This window comes from Eumetopias jubatus, unplaced genomic scaffold (genome assembly GCF_037043125.1).
Source record: "Eumetopias jubatus isolate StellerSeaLion01/CBP00866 unplaced genomic scaffold, mEumJub1_p1.0 scaffold_14, whole genome shotgun sequence".
NCBI classification, from domain to species: domain Eukaryota; kingdom Metazoa; phylum Chordata; class Mammalia; order Carnivora; family Otariidae; genus Eumetopias; species Eumetopias jubatus.
Genome location: NW_028274820.1, coordinates 93,875,676 through 93,891,134, shown reverse-complemented (window position 1 = coordinate 93,891,134; position 15,459 = coordinate 93,875,676). Strand labels below are relative to the sequence as shown.

At 36.2% G+C, this 15,459-nt stretch overlaps 1 protein-coding gene across 7 annotated transcripts in view; it reads right to left on the bottom strand.

Moving 5' to 3' along the window:
• The window catches only part of LUC7L2 (LUC7 like 2, pre-mRNA splicing factor), a 71,451-nt gene that overhangs the window by 29,788 nt on the left and 26,204 nt on the right, over positions 1-15,459 (bottom strand). For 5 of the 7 annotated variants that reach the window (XM_088018347.1, XM_028106195.2, XM_028106196.2 and 2 more), the window contains one exon: positions 13,583-13,677. In XM_088018347.1, coding sequence (XP_087874473.1) covers positions 13,583-13,677 — 95 coding nt within the window. Of the gene's footprint in view, positions 1-13,582; positions 13,678-15,279; positions 15,351-15,459 lie in introns of all 7 variants that reach the window. The other 2 variants (XM_088018346.1, XM_028106194.2) reach the window with 1 other exon arrangement.

The following is a 15,459-nucleotide window of genomic DNA, read 5'->3' as shown; positions in this document are numbered from 1 at the left end:
TAGTCTAGCTTACAATAGATTTGTGGGGCGCCACAGTCCTAGGAGAAAGGGCCTAGCTATAATTTTTTTTTTTTTTGCCTAGAATAGCCTCAGTGCTTATTCTTCAGGGATCTAGCAGCACAGTAGGGGTATACAGATTTTCAGAATTCTAGATACTAGTCATCTATTTTCTTCTTTCCATACCATCATGACTAAACACGTACTCTGGCACTGTCATACACACAGGGAGTACTTAAAATAAAGAACAAGCACGCCAAAACACACACAACTACCTGTCAATGTAAAAGTGAAGGAAGTGTGTCCATGTTAATGCTCTTCAAGACCGTGGTCATCTAATTAAAAAGCCACCACAAAGGGAACCAGGATAGAATCACACCATGACCAAGTATGGACCAATCCTCAAAACCTGAATCAATCCTGACTTCATCACTGATGGTTCAATAGTGCTTTGAATACTCAGTGCACAGATATTTGCTGCTGCTTCTCTTGTAAAATAAATGAGCTTCAAACTGAACATAATACAATGTTCGGTTATTTGTTTTAACTTACAAAGGCTCTATTTGTAATGAAAGTCACAGGGAGAGTTTTTTGAATTTTTAAATTTAATAAGTAATTTACTTCATAATTACATTCTTCCCACAAGTTTATTCTTGGCATTTTTAAGACATCTAAATTCTTAGATTGTAAATGAGAAAAATGTTTATTTTTAACTGGAAAAATTCATGTCTGCATTTTTGTCTTCTCCATCCTAAATTCATTTCCTTTGTGAAGTCTTGACCAAATAACTATATCCAATTCTGGTAACTTCTTACAACCTCTCAGCATTTTGTACCACACTTTACTGTTTAACAAAGTTGATTCTGTTAAGTGCTCTTCTAAGTGTTCTTCTGAAATTTCAAAAATGGGGGCGCCTGCGTGGCTCAGTCATTAAGCAGCTGCCTTCAGCTTAGGACATGATCCCAGGGTCCTGGGATCGAGCCCCCATCAGGCTCCCTGCTCCGCAGGAAGCCTGCTTCTCCCTCTCCCACTCCCCCTGCTTGTGTTCCCTCTCTGAGTCTCTACCTGTCAAATAAATAAATAAAATCTTTTAAAAAATAACAAAAAATAAAATAAAATTTTCCAAAATGCACATTATCTCCTCAAATGGACTTTAAGCCATGAGGAAGAGTTTCTCTTATTTTTCCCTTCCTACATAAAAGACCAGGTTTTACACAACTCATGACTACTAAATAAATGTGATGATTTAACTAAGGAATTCTACTTCTAAGAACTTGAAGAAACAATGAAATAAGTACACAAAGGTAAAGGACAAATAACAATGATGTTTTTGATGTAAACATTTTAAGAGCCTAGAAACAGGGTTCTGATCAACTGAATTACGGCATAGTCATACAACACATATAGCCATCAGAAATTATGATCTACATACTAAGTAGAGAAAAGAGATGGCAAAGAAAAACAAAATGCCATTTTTGTAAATTCATGTACAGACACTGCTGTGAGACTGGTTTGATATTGGTTGAATTAAATGCAATGAACCCGTATTATTCTTACAACCAGAAAAAAAAAGCCACTTTAATTTTGGACCAAAAAAAAAATCTAAGTAACAGAACAGAGGCATGCAGAAATTATGCATCAAAATCAACAAATAAACCTATTATAGTAGAGCAAATCAAAGGGCTGACCTACACATTTGAGTGTACTGCCAGTTATAAACCAATGGTAGTAATACATTAATGAATAAATCAGTGATAGAAACTAGGCATAGTAACCACCTCAAGAATTGCAAGTATTCTTGCTTTGTTGTATTTACTCAGATCAATGAGCTAAATCCTTAAGGGAATTATAAGACAGTATAAGATAATTCCTGCTTTCAAGGAATTTATATTCTCAAAGAAAAAAATGAAGACATTAAACTAAAGCAACAGTTGCAAATATATACACAGATGCACATGCAAAAGATTTCATTGCCACACTGTGCACCAAAACCAAAAACTATGAACATAATAATAGTCACTGAATAATTAATTTACAAAACAGCCATATTATGAAATATTATGTAGGCATGTTTTTAAAATATAGACGACTAATTTGGAAACTACTCTAAGTGAAAAAAAAAAAAAAAACCCAAAAATATAATGCCATTCGTTAAAACACACACATGCATGCATGCACACACACACAGAAAGGAGTGTGAAAAAGGTACATGAAGTTGTTGACAGGCTTTATGTCTGGGATGGGGGATGATACATAATGGAAAATATTCATGTTTTACACTTTTCCACGTTTACTTGAAAACTTTATTGTCTAAGTAATAAAATAAGACAGACTGGGTACTCAGCAACTCAGAAGACCTCCCTTAACATCTTATTATCTATTTAACTGAGAAATTCACTTAATTTCTCTGAACTTCTCTTTTCTCAAATACTTCGTAAGACTGCTGCATCAAATTACAGATTCTGACTAGTTTGTTGAAGATTTTGAATATGAATCAACATGCAGAATTTTCCCTATAGGCAAAGAAGAATGCTTGACTACTTGGACAGAAACAGGACATGATAAAATCTGTATTTTAGAAGCATTAACACCACACTACTGGATGGACTGACAAGAAGAAAGAGGTCAAGGCGGGATAGGCTATTAGGGTAAACCAGAAATAAAGCCATAGGGTCAAATTAGAAAAGAAAAGGGAAAGCAGGTGATGGAGGTAAAATAAGGTGCTAGAGAAGAATAAAAGCATTTTAAAGATGGGAAGGATCTCTGAAATCATCAATTCCATCACCACCTTCCTACAACAATGAAATCAGGCTCAGAGAAGTCATAAGATCGTAAGCCTAAGATTATAAGCTGGAAGGAGCAGAGTAAAAATTTAAATCCAGTCTTTAATATAGTTCAATATTCTTTTGATAACACAATGACTCTCAATCAACTAATTAAATGGAACTATCAACTAACCAACAATAACTGGAAATGAAGTGTTGAGAAGAAAAGATCAGGAGTATTTCAAGCATGAGTAAATGATGGCACCACCAAGAGAAATGACTAAATCAAATGGAAGAGTTGGTCTGTGAAGGAAACATTTTGTTCTGGACATGTTGAAGGTGATGTAACAACAGGAACTGTAAGTAGCAGTATCCAGTATGGTACATATATAATACTACGTTCACTAAAGGCTTGCTTTACCCAATTAAGTTTTCCAAGCAGACAGTTTTACATATTCCTCCTCTAGAGTTAGAAGTATTCTTCTAGGAGACCCTCATTAACAAATTATAAAGGAACTCCAAATCTGACTTCCCGAAGTCAATTTATTAACAGAAATATTAAAAAGTATTTTTTTTTAATTTTATTTATTTATTTGACAGAGAGAGCGCACAAGTAGGCAGAGCAGCAGGCAGAAGGAGAGGGAGAAGCAGACTCCTTGCTGAGCAGGGAGCCCAATGCGGGGCTCCATCCCAGGACCATGAGACTGTGACCCGAGCTGAAGGCAGATGCTTAACCAACTGAGCCACCCAGGTGCCCCTTGAAAAGTATTTCTAAAGAACAGTGCCACCTGCAAGACCATAGTATATTGCCACAGGAAAATTTAATGAGGGAGAAGATGAGGACGAATGCTTGAGAATAACAGTATAAATTCCTATCATCATACTTACGATTTAAAAACAAACCCCACTGCTTGGTAATTTTAACTTTGTAAAAACCACCTTCATGAGAGCAATAGTTTTACTGTTATCCACCTGGCTTTAATTCTTTTATTTATTTACACTGCTTAGTTTGTTTAAAATAACAATTCTTCCCATGTGTCTTTTTATTATGTTTTCTTACACTGTTTTAAGAGTCTCAAGACGAGGGTGGAAGACATCAAAATATAATAATTAAGATACAATACAAAAACAGCAAGGAATCGAAGAATAGAAAGTGATATTGGTAAGTACTAAAAAGAATACACACCAGCTAGAGAAAAAGTGAAACAATGACATGAGAGCAGGACAGAGCATGGGAAATACAAAGCCCTGGCTGACCACGTGAACCCTTCCATATGCCCTCCAATGTCAATGCTATTTTCTAAAACACAAGTCACCTACATTTTGATTCTCACTTCTTACACCTTTAACTTTCTTCCTTCCTCATATTTGTAAAATCTCTCTTCCATCCATGTTCAACGTTTTGATTCAAGCCCCAGCTCAATAACAAGAGAAAGCCCAGTATAATATGGAAAAAGCCTTGAAATAATAAAACCTGAGTATGCATTCAAGTTACGCCATATTGTCTTAAAATAAAAATTACAGTATTTCTTTCCTAATTCCAATCCTGGCATTCAAATGAACCAGTCCAATATGAATGATGGGAGAAGAGGAAAGGGGCACACTGTGCATGCAGAGATTAGTTCCTGCTTTTTACCACTTCCCATTTACTAACTGCTCATTCCCACTTGTACATTCCATTTCCAAGTCCATTTATCCCTAAGTGGATAAAGAAAAACAGAGCTCTTCTTCTAGCTTTTAATATTGTTTTTGAAGAACATAGCATGAAATATTTTCTTATCCATCCCAAACCAAGATATGCAAAGATATCTGGATAACATTGAAACAAAAGTCCTTGGGGTGCCTGGGTGGCTCAGTTGGTTAAGCGTCTGCCTTCGGCATCGAGCCCCGCATTGGGCTCCCTCTCAGCTCATGCTCTCTCCATTGCGTGCTCTCAAGTAAGTAAAATCTTAAAAAAAAAAAAAAAAAGTCCTTGGGGCACGTGGGTGGCTCAGACGGTTGGGCGTCTGCCTTCGGCTCAGGTCATGATCCCAGCGTCCTGGGATCGAGTCCCACATCGGGCTCCTTGCTCGGCGGGGAGCCTGCTTCTCCCTCTCCCTCTGCCTGCCACTCCCCCTGCTTGTACACTCTAATAAAAAATAAAAAATCTTAAAAAAAAAAGTCCTTGCCCTAGAAAGATGATACTAACTGAGAAGAAAGAGAGAACACATATATAAAGAAGAAAAACTAACAAATGCCTATTCAGTAGCATAGAGAGCAGGTGTTACACTGGGGTTCAGAGGCTAAAAGTCTATAAGCTCAGGCAATCACATGTAGCAAGCCAGGCAGGTTTAAATGTGTAAAGAAAAGTTATTCCAGCAAGAGAAAAAGAGGTAAGCTAAAATGAGAATCATGTTAGGGAAAGAAAATAGTGAGAGACAACAATGAATAAATCAGTCTGGTAAAAAGGACCAAACCAATTTATTCATTCAAGGAAGACGCAGACTGGGCTAAGGATTTTAGATCTTTGGCCATATGTACAATAGGAAAACACCAAAAGTTTTGTGAGGAAGCAACATGTGCTAAGTTCATTCCTGCTCAGAAATGACTGGCTTAAATTTCTTAACATTTAGATCTCTTCAAATATCACTTTATCAACAGAACAGTTTTCTCTATCCACCCTGAGTAGTCCCTGGACCACTATCTCAGACAGTCTTAAGTTACTTAACCATGTTTTGTCCTAGCAACTTAAATCACTACCTGAAATCACATTATTTCTTTTCACTTAGTTGTGTGTCTCCCACATCAGAATGCTAGCTCCCACCACTTAAAGGTGAAACCTGTCACTTCTGTATCCCCAGCACAGCACATAGTAGGTCCTCAGTAAGTACTTAAGTGAATGAATGAACGAGTGAATGAATGCCGATCTCAGCAATCAGTACCACTCCGAAAGAGATGAAAAAAATAAATCACTTTTTTTAAAAGATTTTATTTATTTCCCAGAGATAGAGAGAGTGAGTGCATGCACACAAGCAGGGGGAGTGGGAGGCAGAGGGAAGCAGGCCCCCCGCTGAGTAAGGAGCCCGATGCTGGACTCGATCCCAGGGTCCTAGGATCATGACCTGAGCTTTAGGCATCCGCCTGACTGAGCCATCCAGGTGTCCCAATAAATCATTTTTTGAAGAGAAATTTTTTGTTAACTTTTACTGTGAATTCTCTTTAGTTTCTCCATTCAGTCCACCTTCCTCACCTTTTTCTATGTCTTACTCTTCTTAATTTCAACATTAAATTTCATTACTCCAAACACTATAATAAATACCATAAAAGGGAAAAAAACATAAGAACCGAAATGTGGAAATTTCATAAATTATATTATCCAAATACATTAATATATATGCCTATATTTTTTGATCCTATAGACCTGTAATGCCTATGGGACAAAACACATTCACAATGTTTTACTGTATGTGGGTCAAAATAAAATACCAAATGCTTTTACAAATTCCCTTAATGAGTGAGAATCATCAAACTAAAAAGGATTTCAGTAAGTCATCTGACTTGCCACCTGCATATCAAGGTAAAATTCATCAGTTTAAAAAATATTTCCAGTGACAGAGAATCTGTGACTTTGCTTGATGTTTGTCATTAAGCTCCTAGTACAACAAAAATATTTGTTTCAAGTTTCATTTTTTATCATGTGCTTGCTCTTACTGTGTTCACTGTCTACATCCAAATAATGCACTTGTAACTCCATCTTCTCTTTTTCACTGAATAGCCTCAGAGACACACTAGTTTCTTCAGACTTGTTAAAACGCAGTTTATAAAACTGTACACATCTCTAAAACAGATCTGAAGAGTTCAGGGAATACTCAGAGCATGATCTGAGGTTCTCAGGTAATAAGCATTTATTGAGAATCACTACACAGAAATATGACACCGAAATATATTAACGAAGTACCGAACTATGAAAAACAATATGCTTTAACAATGACTTCCAAATCTCATTCTACTTTGCCTGGGAGTAATTGGTCTTTACTATTTTATATTGTTTCAAGATTCATCTTATCAGATAGGTCCAAGATTTAAAATCTGCTTCAAAATAACAAACAAAAGGACATTAAGTGATTATAAATAAGGTAGCTATGTGGTAAAGATTTAATGAAGCTGGTGTATGGGAACATGAAGTTCATTATACAATTCTACTTCTATTTATAGTTAAAATTTTCTATTACAGAAGTTAAAGATTCTTCCCTCAGACTGATTCATTACAGAATAAAAGTAAAATTAAGTTGTAATTTAACTTATAAAGATTGACCATCAACACTATAGTTCATCTTAACTACATGCATGTACAGTCAACCCTTAAACAACCACGCAGGTCCATTTATATGCGTATTTTTCATAGTACAGTACTGTAAATGTACTTTCATTATGATTTTATTAATAACATTTTCTCCAGCTTACTTTATTGTAATAGTTTGTAAATATACATATACACACATAATATAAATGAAATACTGTCAATTGTTTATGTTATCATTAAGATTTCCAGTCAATAACAGGCTATCAGTAGTTAAGCTTTTGACAAGTCAAAAGTTGTAACAGGGATTTATACCTGCACAGGGCTTGGTGCCCCTAGCCCTGTATTGTTCAGGGATCAACTGTGTATTTTTATTTAATCATTAATCCAATTAATGAATAAATTTGCTGAGCAACCTCAACTAAAGACACACTAAACTAGAACAAGACGCTAGAATACATCGTCTCTGGGTCACCTTAAAAAAAAAAAAAAATCACTTCAGGGGCGCCTAGGTGGCTCAGGGGGTTAAGCATCTGCCATCTGCTGTCTGCCTTCCACTTAGGTCACGATCTCAGGGTCCTGGGATCGAGTCCTGCGTTGGGCTTCCTTGCTCAGCATGGAGCCTACTTCTCCCTCTCCCTCTGCCCCTCCCCCTGCTTCTGCTCTTTCTCTTTCAAATAAATAAAATCTCTGGGACACCTGGGTGGCTCAGTCAGTTAAGCATCTGCCTTCGGCTCAGGTCATGATCCCAGGGTGCTGGGGTTGAGTCCAGAATCAGGCTCCTTGCTCAGCGGGGAGCCTGCTTCTCCCTGCCACTCTCCCTGCTTGTGTGCGCCCGAGCGTGCACACAACAAATAAATAAAATCTTAAAAAAAAAAAATTTTTTTAAATTACTTCCATAAGCCTAAAGTATATTAAGTATATAAAATGAATGACAACAAGATTACTTAGTATGACAGAAAAAAGTTATTTCCCAAGGGCATACGTACCCCAAGTTGAATAGTTCAGGGTATTCGTGTGCCAATTTGCCAACAATGCTATAAACAATATTGAGGACTTTAAAGTTTAATAGTAAAGTTTTAAATTTTTTTTATTTTTTTTTAAAGATTTATTTATTTGACAGAGAGAGACACAGCGAGAGAGGGAACACAAGCAAGGGGAGTGGGAGAGGGAGAAGCAGGCTTCCCGCTGAGCAGGGAGCCCGATGTGGGGCTCGATCCCAGGACCCTGGCTTCATGACCTGAGCCAAAGGCAGACGCTTAACGACTGAGCCACCCAGGTGCCCCAGTAAAGTTTAAATTATTCACTGGGAAGCTTTTTTTTTTTTAAAGACTTTATTTATTTATTTGAGAGAGAGACAATGAGAGATAGAGAGCACAAGAGGGAAGAGGGTCAGAGGGAGAAGCAGACTTCCCGCTGAGCGGGGAGCCCGATGTGGGACTCGATCCCGGGACTCCAGGATCATGACCTGAGCCGAAGGCAGTCACTCAACCAACTGAGCCACCCAGGCGCACCACTGGGAAGCTTTTAATGTGCCTCTGACTTCCTAGGCACCAAAGGTGTTTTGGTTTAGGCAATCTCTATAAATGCTTGTTAAAGGAATGTACATTTTTGTAACTGAAGAATAAAATGCAAATAGCAAAATCTGCTTAATACAAGGACATAAAATATACTTCAAAAGCCAAAACTGGGGGCGCCTGGGTAGCTCAGTGGGTTGGGCGTCTGCCTTCGGCTCGAGTCATGATCTCAGGGTCCTGGGATTGAGTCCCACATTGGGCTCCCTGCTCAACAGAGAGCCTGCTTCTCCCTCTGCCTTCCATTCCCCTGTGCTGACAAATAAATAAAATCTTAAAAAAAAAAAAAAAAGGCCAAAACTGGTAAAACTTAGTTTGCAAAATCTGGTATTTTTACAAATCGGGCAGCTCTTGTCATGTAAATTAAAAAGGAAAAAAAAATGAAGCCAGTTATCTGGACCAATGCTAAGAACAACTGTTAAAAAATATCAAAATAGGGCGCCTGGGTGGCTCAGTTGGTTAAGCGACTGCCTTCGGCTCTGGTCATGATCCCGGAGTCCCGGGATCGAGTCCCGCATCGGGCTCCCTGCTCAGCAGGGAGTCTGCTTCTCCCTCTGACCCTCCCCCCCTCATGCTCTCCCTCTCTCTCATTCTCTCTCTCAAACAAATAAAATCTTTAAAAAATATATCAAAATAGCCCTAAACAAACAATTTTTGAGAAATTGAGTTTAGAGTACCTAAAGACTAATTTTTTCCCATCTGCATGTGGAACTACTGCTTGTCATTATTTAGATAAGTAACTCAACAAACCCCAGATACTCGCCAGCTCCTTACGTGTTAAAAGATAACACATTTCCCACTAACAATCGTTAATTTTTCAAACTCAAGTTAGTTTTTTTAACAGACTTATGGGTGGACTGATTACTCATTCAACACAATGGAGGGACACTGTTCTAGATGCCGAGGACATGGCACAGAACAAAACATCCCTGCCCTTATTATGAAACTTAGATTCTAGTGGCTGGTTGAGAAAATTCTGTGGTTTCTTTCTTTCTTATCACTTATTTTGCTTCCCCATACTTTCATGGCTCTTTTACATATGTACTATTCAAATAGACTTCAACAGTTTTAAAGTTCAGGCTTGTATGTACCCAAGTAACTGATTTTAGACCAGCCCTTAAACAGAATAGTTTAAAGAAGCAATAAAGGACTTTCAATTAGTAAAAACTTCACTTCAGATAAAAACCAGAACTTATTGGGCAACGTAAAATCAACTCAGTCAGAATTTTTGACAACTAATATTCCTACTCAATCACTTCAAAAAGGCAGAAAAAAATTTTACTTTATCCTTGTCTCTAAGTATTTCTCAATTTTAAACTTTAAATTCTATTTCTGAGCAGCAGAATCTTTTTTTAAACAAAATTTCATGGAAACTATAAACTTGAAATGTGTAAAATTCCCACTGAAATAGGAAAGACTGGCCAGTCCCCATGACCTTAATGCATGAAATGCCTCCAAAGATACTTCAGAAACATTTGAAAGTCACTGCCCTAAGTAAATGTGCTATCTAAAAACCTAACAAAAACCACAAAAATATTTTTTAAAGTATTTAGATTTAAATAACTCCAAGATTCCTGTGTTGTATAATATACTATAATTCTGTGAGACATCTGACAAGCACAATTTCTCTGAGCCTTAATTTTTCCCACCTATGAAATGATGACCTTACACTACAATACATGATTGTCTGTCAACCCTAAAATCATGCTACGATGAAGGCTGTGATAAAATTAGTAGTGGCCATTTCTGATTTTAGGACAGGCACATGATGAAAGTATACATTTTCATCTTTGCAGATATTAACTTCAAGCTCCTGTTACCATCTCTGCTTTAGATTTAATGCCTCTAAATTATCACTACTACACATCTTTTTCCAAGATCACAAGAAGCTAGACAGAAAGATTTTTTAAGCACTTCGATGTACTTATCTTCAGGGAAGATATGTACCAGAAATAATGTGTTCAGAGGGAAAAAGGACAACTTTCCTTAGATTTATTTTGCCTAAATCTGAAAGTGGATGATGCCTGTTGTTTGCGCAGTGACTAGAACAAGAAGAAAGTGTGCCAAAAAGAGGAAAAGAATGAGACTAAAACAATACAATATTCTTGATGACTAGGAGAATAACACAAACCTTTGAAATAAAGCAGCTTCCTCAGTTACAAGAAAGTCATGCTTCTTATAAAAATCATAACCCAAATATATATATACACACACAATTATTTTGACTCTCTATTCAAGTATTTCATACTAATAGTCAGTCTTGAGTGCATTTTTAGAAATCAGACTCTCCATCTCCAAAAATGCCAGAAAGTACCTTTCTGTGTATTCTTCTGCTAAATAATCTAGAGTACTAGTGAGTCATATTCTGCTGGAAGTGACAGATCTGAGGAAGAGGGTAAACTTTAGTTATACAACAAAGAAAGAGCATTATAAAATCAAGTTACAATTCAGTTATTTCCATTTAACATGTTAAAAAAGAAGAGAAACAGGCATTTCAACATAAAGAGGTATGAACTATTAGACTGTGCCAAAAAAGTTGTTCTAGAGAGATTGGTTGCTAAATAAGTCATAACTCTGTAATTATAAACCATTTGTACACAGGATGAACTGTTATAAATAGCTCTTTTTCCTAATAAGGGTCATGAGAAAGTCACACCATGGATGGTTTTGAGTTATCAAGGAGACCACTCTATGACAACCCTGGAGTCTCACAAAGTCCCACAGCCATCTGTACAAGCTCTGCTTAAATTCTCACAGAGGTTCACAACTACTTAGTGTCATCCTTACATAAGGCAATCTCAGGTCTATTACATTGACAAAAAGGAGATATTTTCATCCAGAGTTTCCCTGGCAAGTGCCTGTAGAAGGGTTTTCATTAACCATTTTTAATCCACCCAAGCACCATCAATTTTGTGCCACACCACTCAACTCTGTACCATAAGAAAATGTTACCAATTAATATTTTTCTATCATTTTAAAATATGTATTTCAGAGATGTTAGAATTTGAGAAAATGTGCATCTTATAAATCCACCAGGCAAGAACTCTACAAGAAGGAAAGTCCAAGACCAACCATTCATCCTTTTTTATTTAACAGAATAAAAAATTAAGTATTCCCTACAGAGTAGAAAACATGCTGAGTAAAACTTGGGTTTGGTCCCAATTATACTTTAAATCAAAAGAACTACATGATTTTGAATACTCATCTACTATCATTAAGGCTAACTGTGGATCACAAAACAAAAGAGTTTTAAGATTTTGTTTTACTTAGAATGTCGGACACTTAACCAACTGAGCCACTCAGTTTGCCCCTAAACATCTGACTCTTGGTTTTGGCTCAGGTCATGATTTCAGGGTCCTGGGATCAAGCACCACGCTGGGCTCAGCACAGAGTCTGCTTGTTCCTCTCTCTCCGTCTCTGCTCCTCCTCTGGCTCGCACTCTCTCTCTCTCTCTCTCTCTCAAATAAATAAAAATCTTTAAAAAAAGAAATGAGCATAACTGCTTATGTACATTATAAAACATAAAGCACAACTGTGATGTCAGATTTTTATTATTAATGGCATACCTGAAGAATGTAACACTATGTCCATGTCTTGCTGTGGTTGGTTTTATAGTTTTAAAAAATAAAAAAACTTTGTCACTTTGCTAATTAAGCCTGTCCTCAAAAATTATTTGAAGTTATAATTTAGGCATTAAATAAAATGACTGTTAAATTTAATAGTAAATGTGGAGAATCAAAGTATACTACAGATAATTACCTATTTTACAGACTTCAAATGTTTTATAAGCACATTAAAAATATTTTATGGACATTCTAAAGAGTAGGAATGAGGGTTAATTATCTGTCATAGTTCTAATTCAAGTGCTCAGAATCTGGATTACATTATTACACTTAAAAAAAAATTCAGGTACCACATAAATTTTTAAATGTAGGCTTTCCCCCCCGCTTTTAACACAATACAGTTTCAACAGTCTTTCCTACTGGAAAAAGACAGCAGTGTTTCCTATTGTATATGCCTTGATTTCTGTTAGAGGTATTTAACTTTTCCTATCCAGAAGAAACCACTCATTTAGACTACTTTACAGGAACTCATCATGTCTGAAAATGGAAGTCAGAAATCTTTTCTTCATTTCAGTCATTTCTGGCAAATGAGAAATAAAGCCAGCTAAATGTTTGGCTCCTACTAGTCCTCCTCTGCCATCGCATATAGCCTGTGAAGGGAAGCTCTTGCAGTGAGTAATCATTTCAACCAAACCCCAAAGTGAGAAAATCAGATCCTTTGTTCCATTTAAATAGGTCCATCATCCTGCGGTTTATCTTTCCAAATTAAAATGACAATACTCCAAAGTCAACCAATATCACTAGATATAAAATCTAAATTAAGTGAGCTTTACATCATTAGGAGTCAGAAATATAAAAGCATTTTAAGTGACAACACTACTAGCAAATTAAGTTGTGTGAATTTAAGTATTTACTATTAGGTTTTCCTCACTATGATTTCCATAATATAATGTGTACAAATGTAAACATATAACGCTTTGGATAAAAGTCTACTCTGCTCAACAGTAAAGAAAACTATTTAAAAAATCATTTCTACAATTTCAGAACTAAAAGTGCAACTATAGTATAATAACTGCCTTTATATTCCAAATAAGAAATGCTTTCTCAGAAATTTCTCTGAAGAATGGAAAAAATTATAAAGCAAAGGACAGCAATGACTTTTCAGAGGAATTCCATTTTTGCAGCTTTAAATCATCAACCTGAATAAACAATATAAGGGATGCAAATCCCTCCTCTAACACTGTTTTTAAAAAAATCATCGCCTAATACCCCTGGAACAAATACATTATATGTTAATAGAAAAAAAATCATTGCATAATAATTTGACAAAGAATTAAGTCTTTATCAAGTAGTTCATTTCTGTAGGATACCAATAATCAAATAATAAATTTAATAAATACATACAGTTCCAGAGAGGACATCATGGGGGCAACAGTTGAGAAGGTGACTCTTGCATACTCTGTCATCACTGAATTTGATTCGTTGACGAGTAGTATCTCCTGTAATATAGAAAAGTTAATAACATTCAAGGTTAGACAACTGGAAAATACTTATTTTCTGAGAGCCCTATCATCTCTAGCTTTTTCTGTGTGGCTACACACACACACATTTATTTATAAATCAGCTCAAGAGGGATTAGTTTTTTATATAATATCCTATAGAAAAACTATTTTAGACATGCAGTTGCAGTATGTGTACTGCAAATGTAATTCAAATAGTCAAAGTGGGAAAGCAATGCATTCTGTTAAAACAGAGTACTTCAGAAAAGCATAGGAAATAGAGCAGGAATGGACTTTAAACATTATCGAGTCCAACTCCTTTGCACTGCAGATGATGAAACTGAGGCCCCAAGAGGTTAAGTGACTTGCAGCAGACCCACTAGGAGAGTTTCTACTGGTATACAATGTTCCCTACTTGACGCTAAGCATAGATTTATTTTGTAATTATTTACATTAATTGAAAAACATAAAAAGTAATCTTGCAAACATTGCATACACACTGCGAATCCCCACTGAACCCCAGACGCCATTTCTTCCACTATTTTGTTCCAGCTGAAGTGTCTCCCTTTTGCTGCTGGGATGAGTTAGAGAGGGTAGAATAGCGTGTTTAAGAGTGTACAAACCTGGAAGAAGGACTTACACACCAGTCAGACAAAGGCACATTGCCTATATGAAACGTTAACTTTAATGCCTCCAAAGGTACCATACCTTCAAATTTTAGGTGGTCTGTGCTACATATGGCCAAACCGGGTATATTTAAATTTATTCTGTCTTCATATAACACAGTACACCTCCTAAGCAACAGAAGCATCCAACCTCCTAATCAAATATGCCTATCCAACTCAGACTTTAAAGAGTCTAAGAAAAAGAAAGGTAACTAACTCTAGTAACAAAATACAGATGTTAGTTACAATTTTTTTTGCTTAGCATCTCTTTGGGAAAAAAGAGAAAAAAAACTTAAGGACATTTTTTCTACGTAGAATGATAAGCCCTAAGAAATGTAGGTGTTTTATTCTAGCCTTAAATTGATATCATCATTGATGAATGAAAACCTACTGATGAATTACTGAAGCGAGAACTGTTGGTACCAAAAGAGATTGTAAATACCTCTGTACTTCACATGATGCCTGGGGCACTCCAAAAACTCATCTAGGAAGTGATTCAATTATTTAAATTAATTTCTGTTATTCGCATGTGAATAACAAAAACGTTAAGCCTTTACCCCTTTCACATGGTCTTATTTTGAAGAGCTTAATGCAAAGTCAACTAAATATGTCATTTTTAGGTGGGGTAAGATTTTGTTCAAATTGTTTTAACTCCATTAAAAAGACTTAAAGAACATTCTCATTTGCAATCAGGGTATATAAATTTTAAGTAATTTACAGCTAAAATGATAGCTTCAGAGCAGTTCAACAATAGGTTTTCTAGAGGCTAGTCTCTAGTTCAAGTAGGTTACTTTGACACCACAATTTGGAATAAATCATTTAGTGTTCACGCCTGCTACTATAATAAAGGTTATTTTGATGGTCCTTTTTTCCTTTTAAACACAACTGCTTTTGTTCCACATTCATTAACACATCTGAAAAGTTAGTGATAACTCACGGCTCGGCGAATGCGGGGCCTTTCTGACACTCCCTTGCAGATTGAAGTAGGCAGGCATAGATACATTGAACCTTTACAAATAAAACAAGGGGCCAGATTGTTCAGTTTGTATAGAATAGACTCTGCCAGCAATTTCAATACAGCATCTAGAAGTACATGTTGACTGTAAAGATTCTTGTA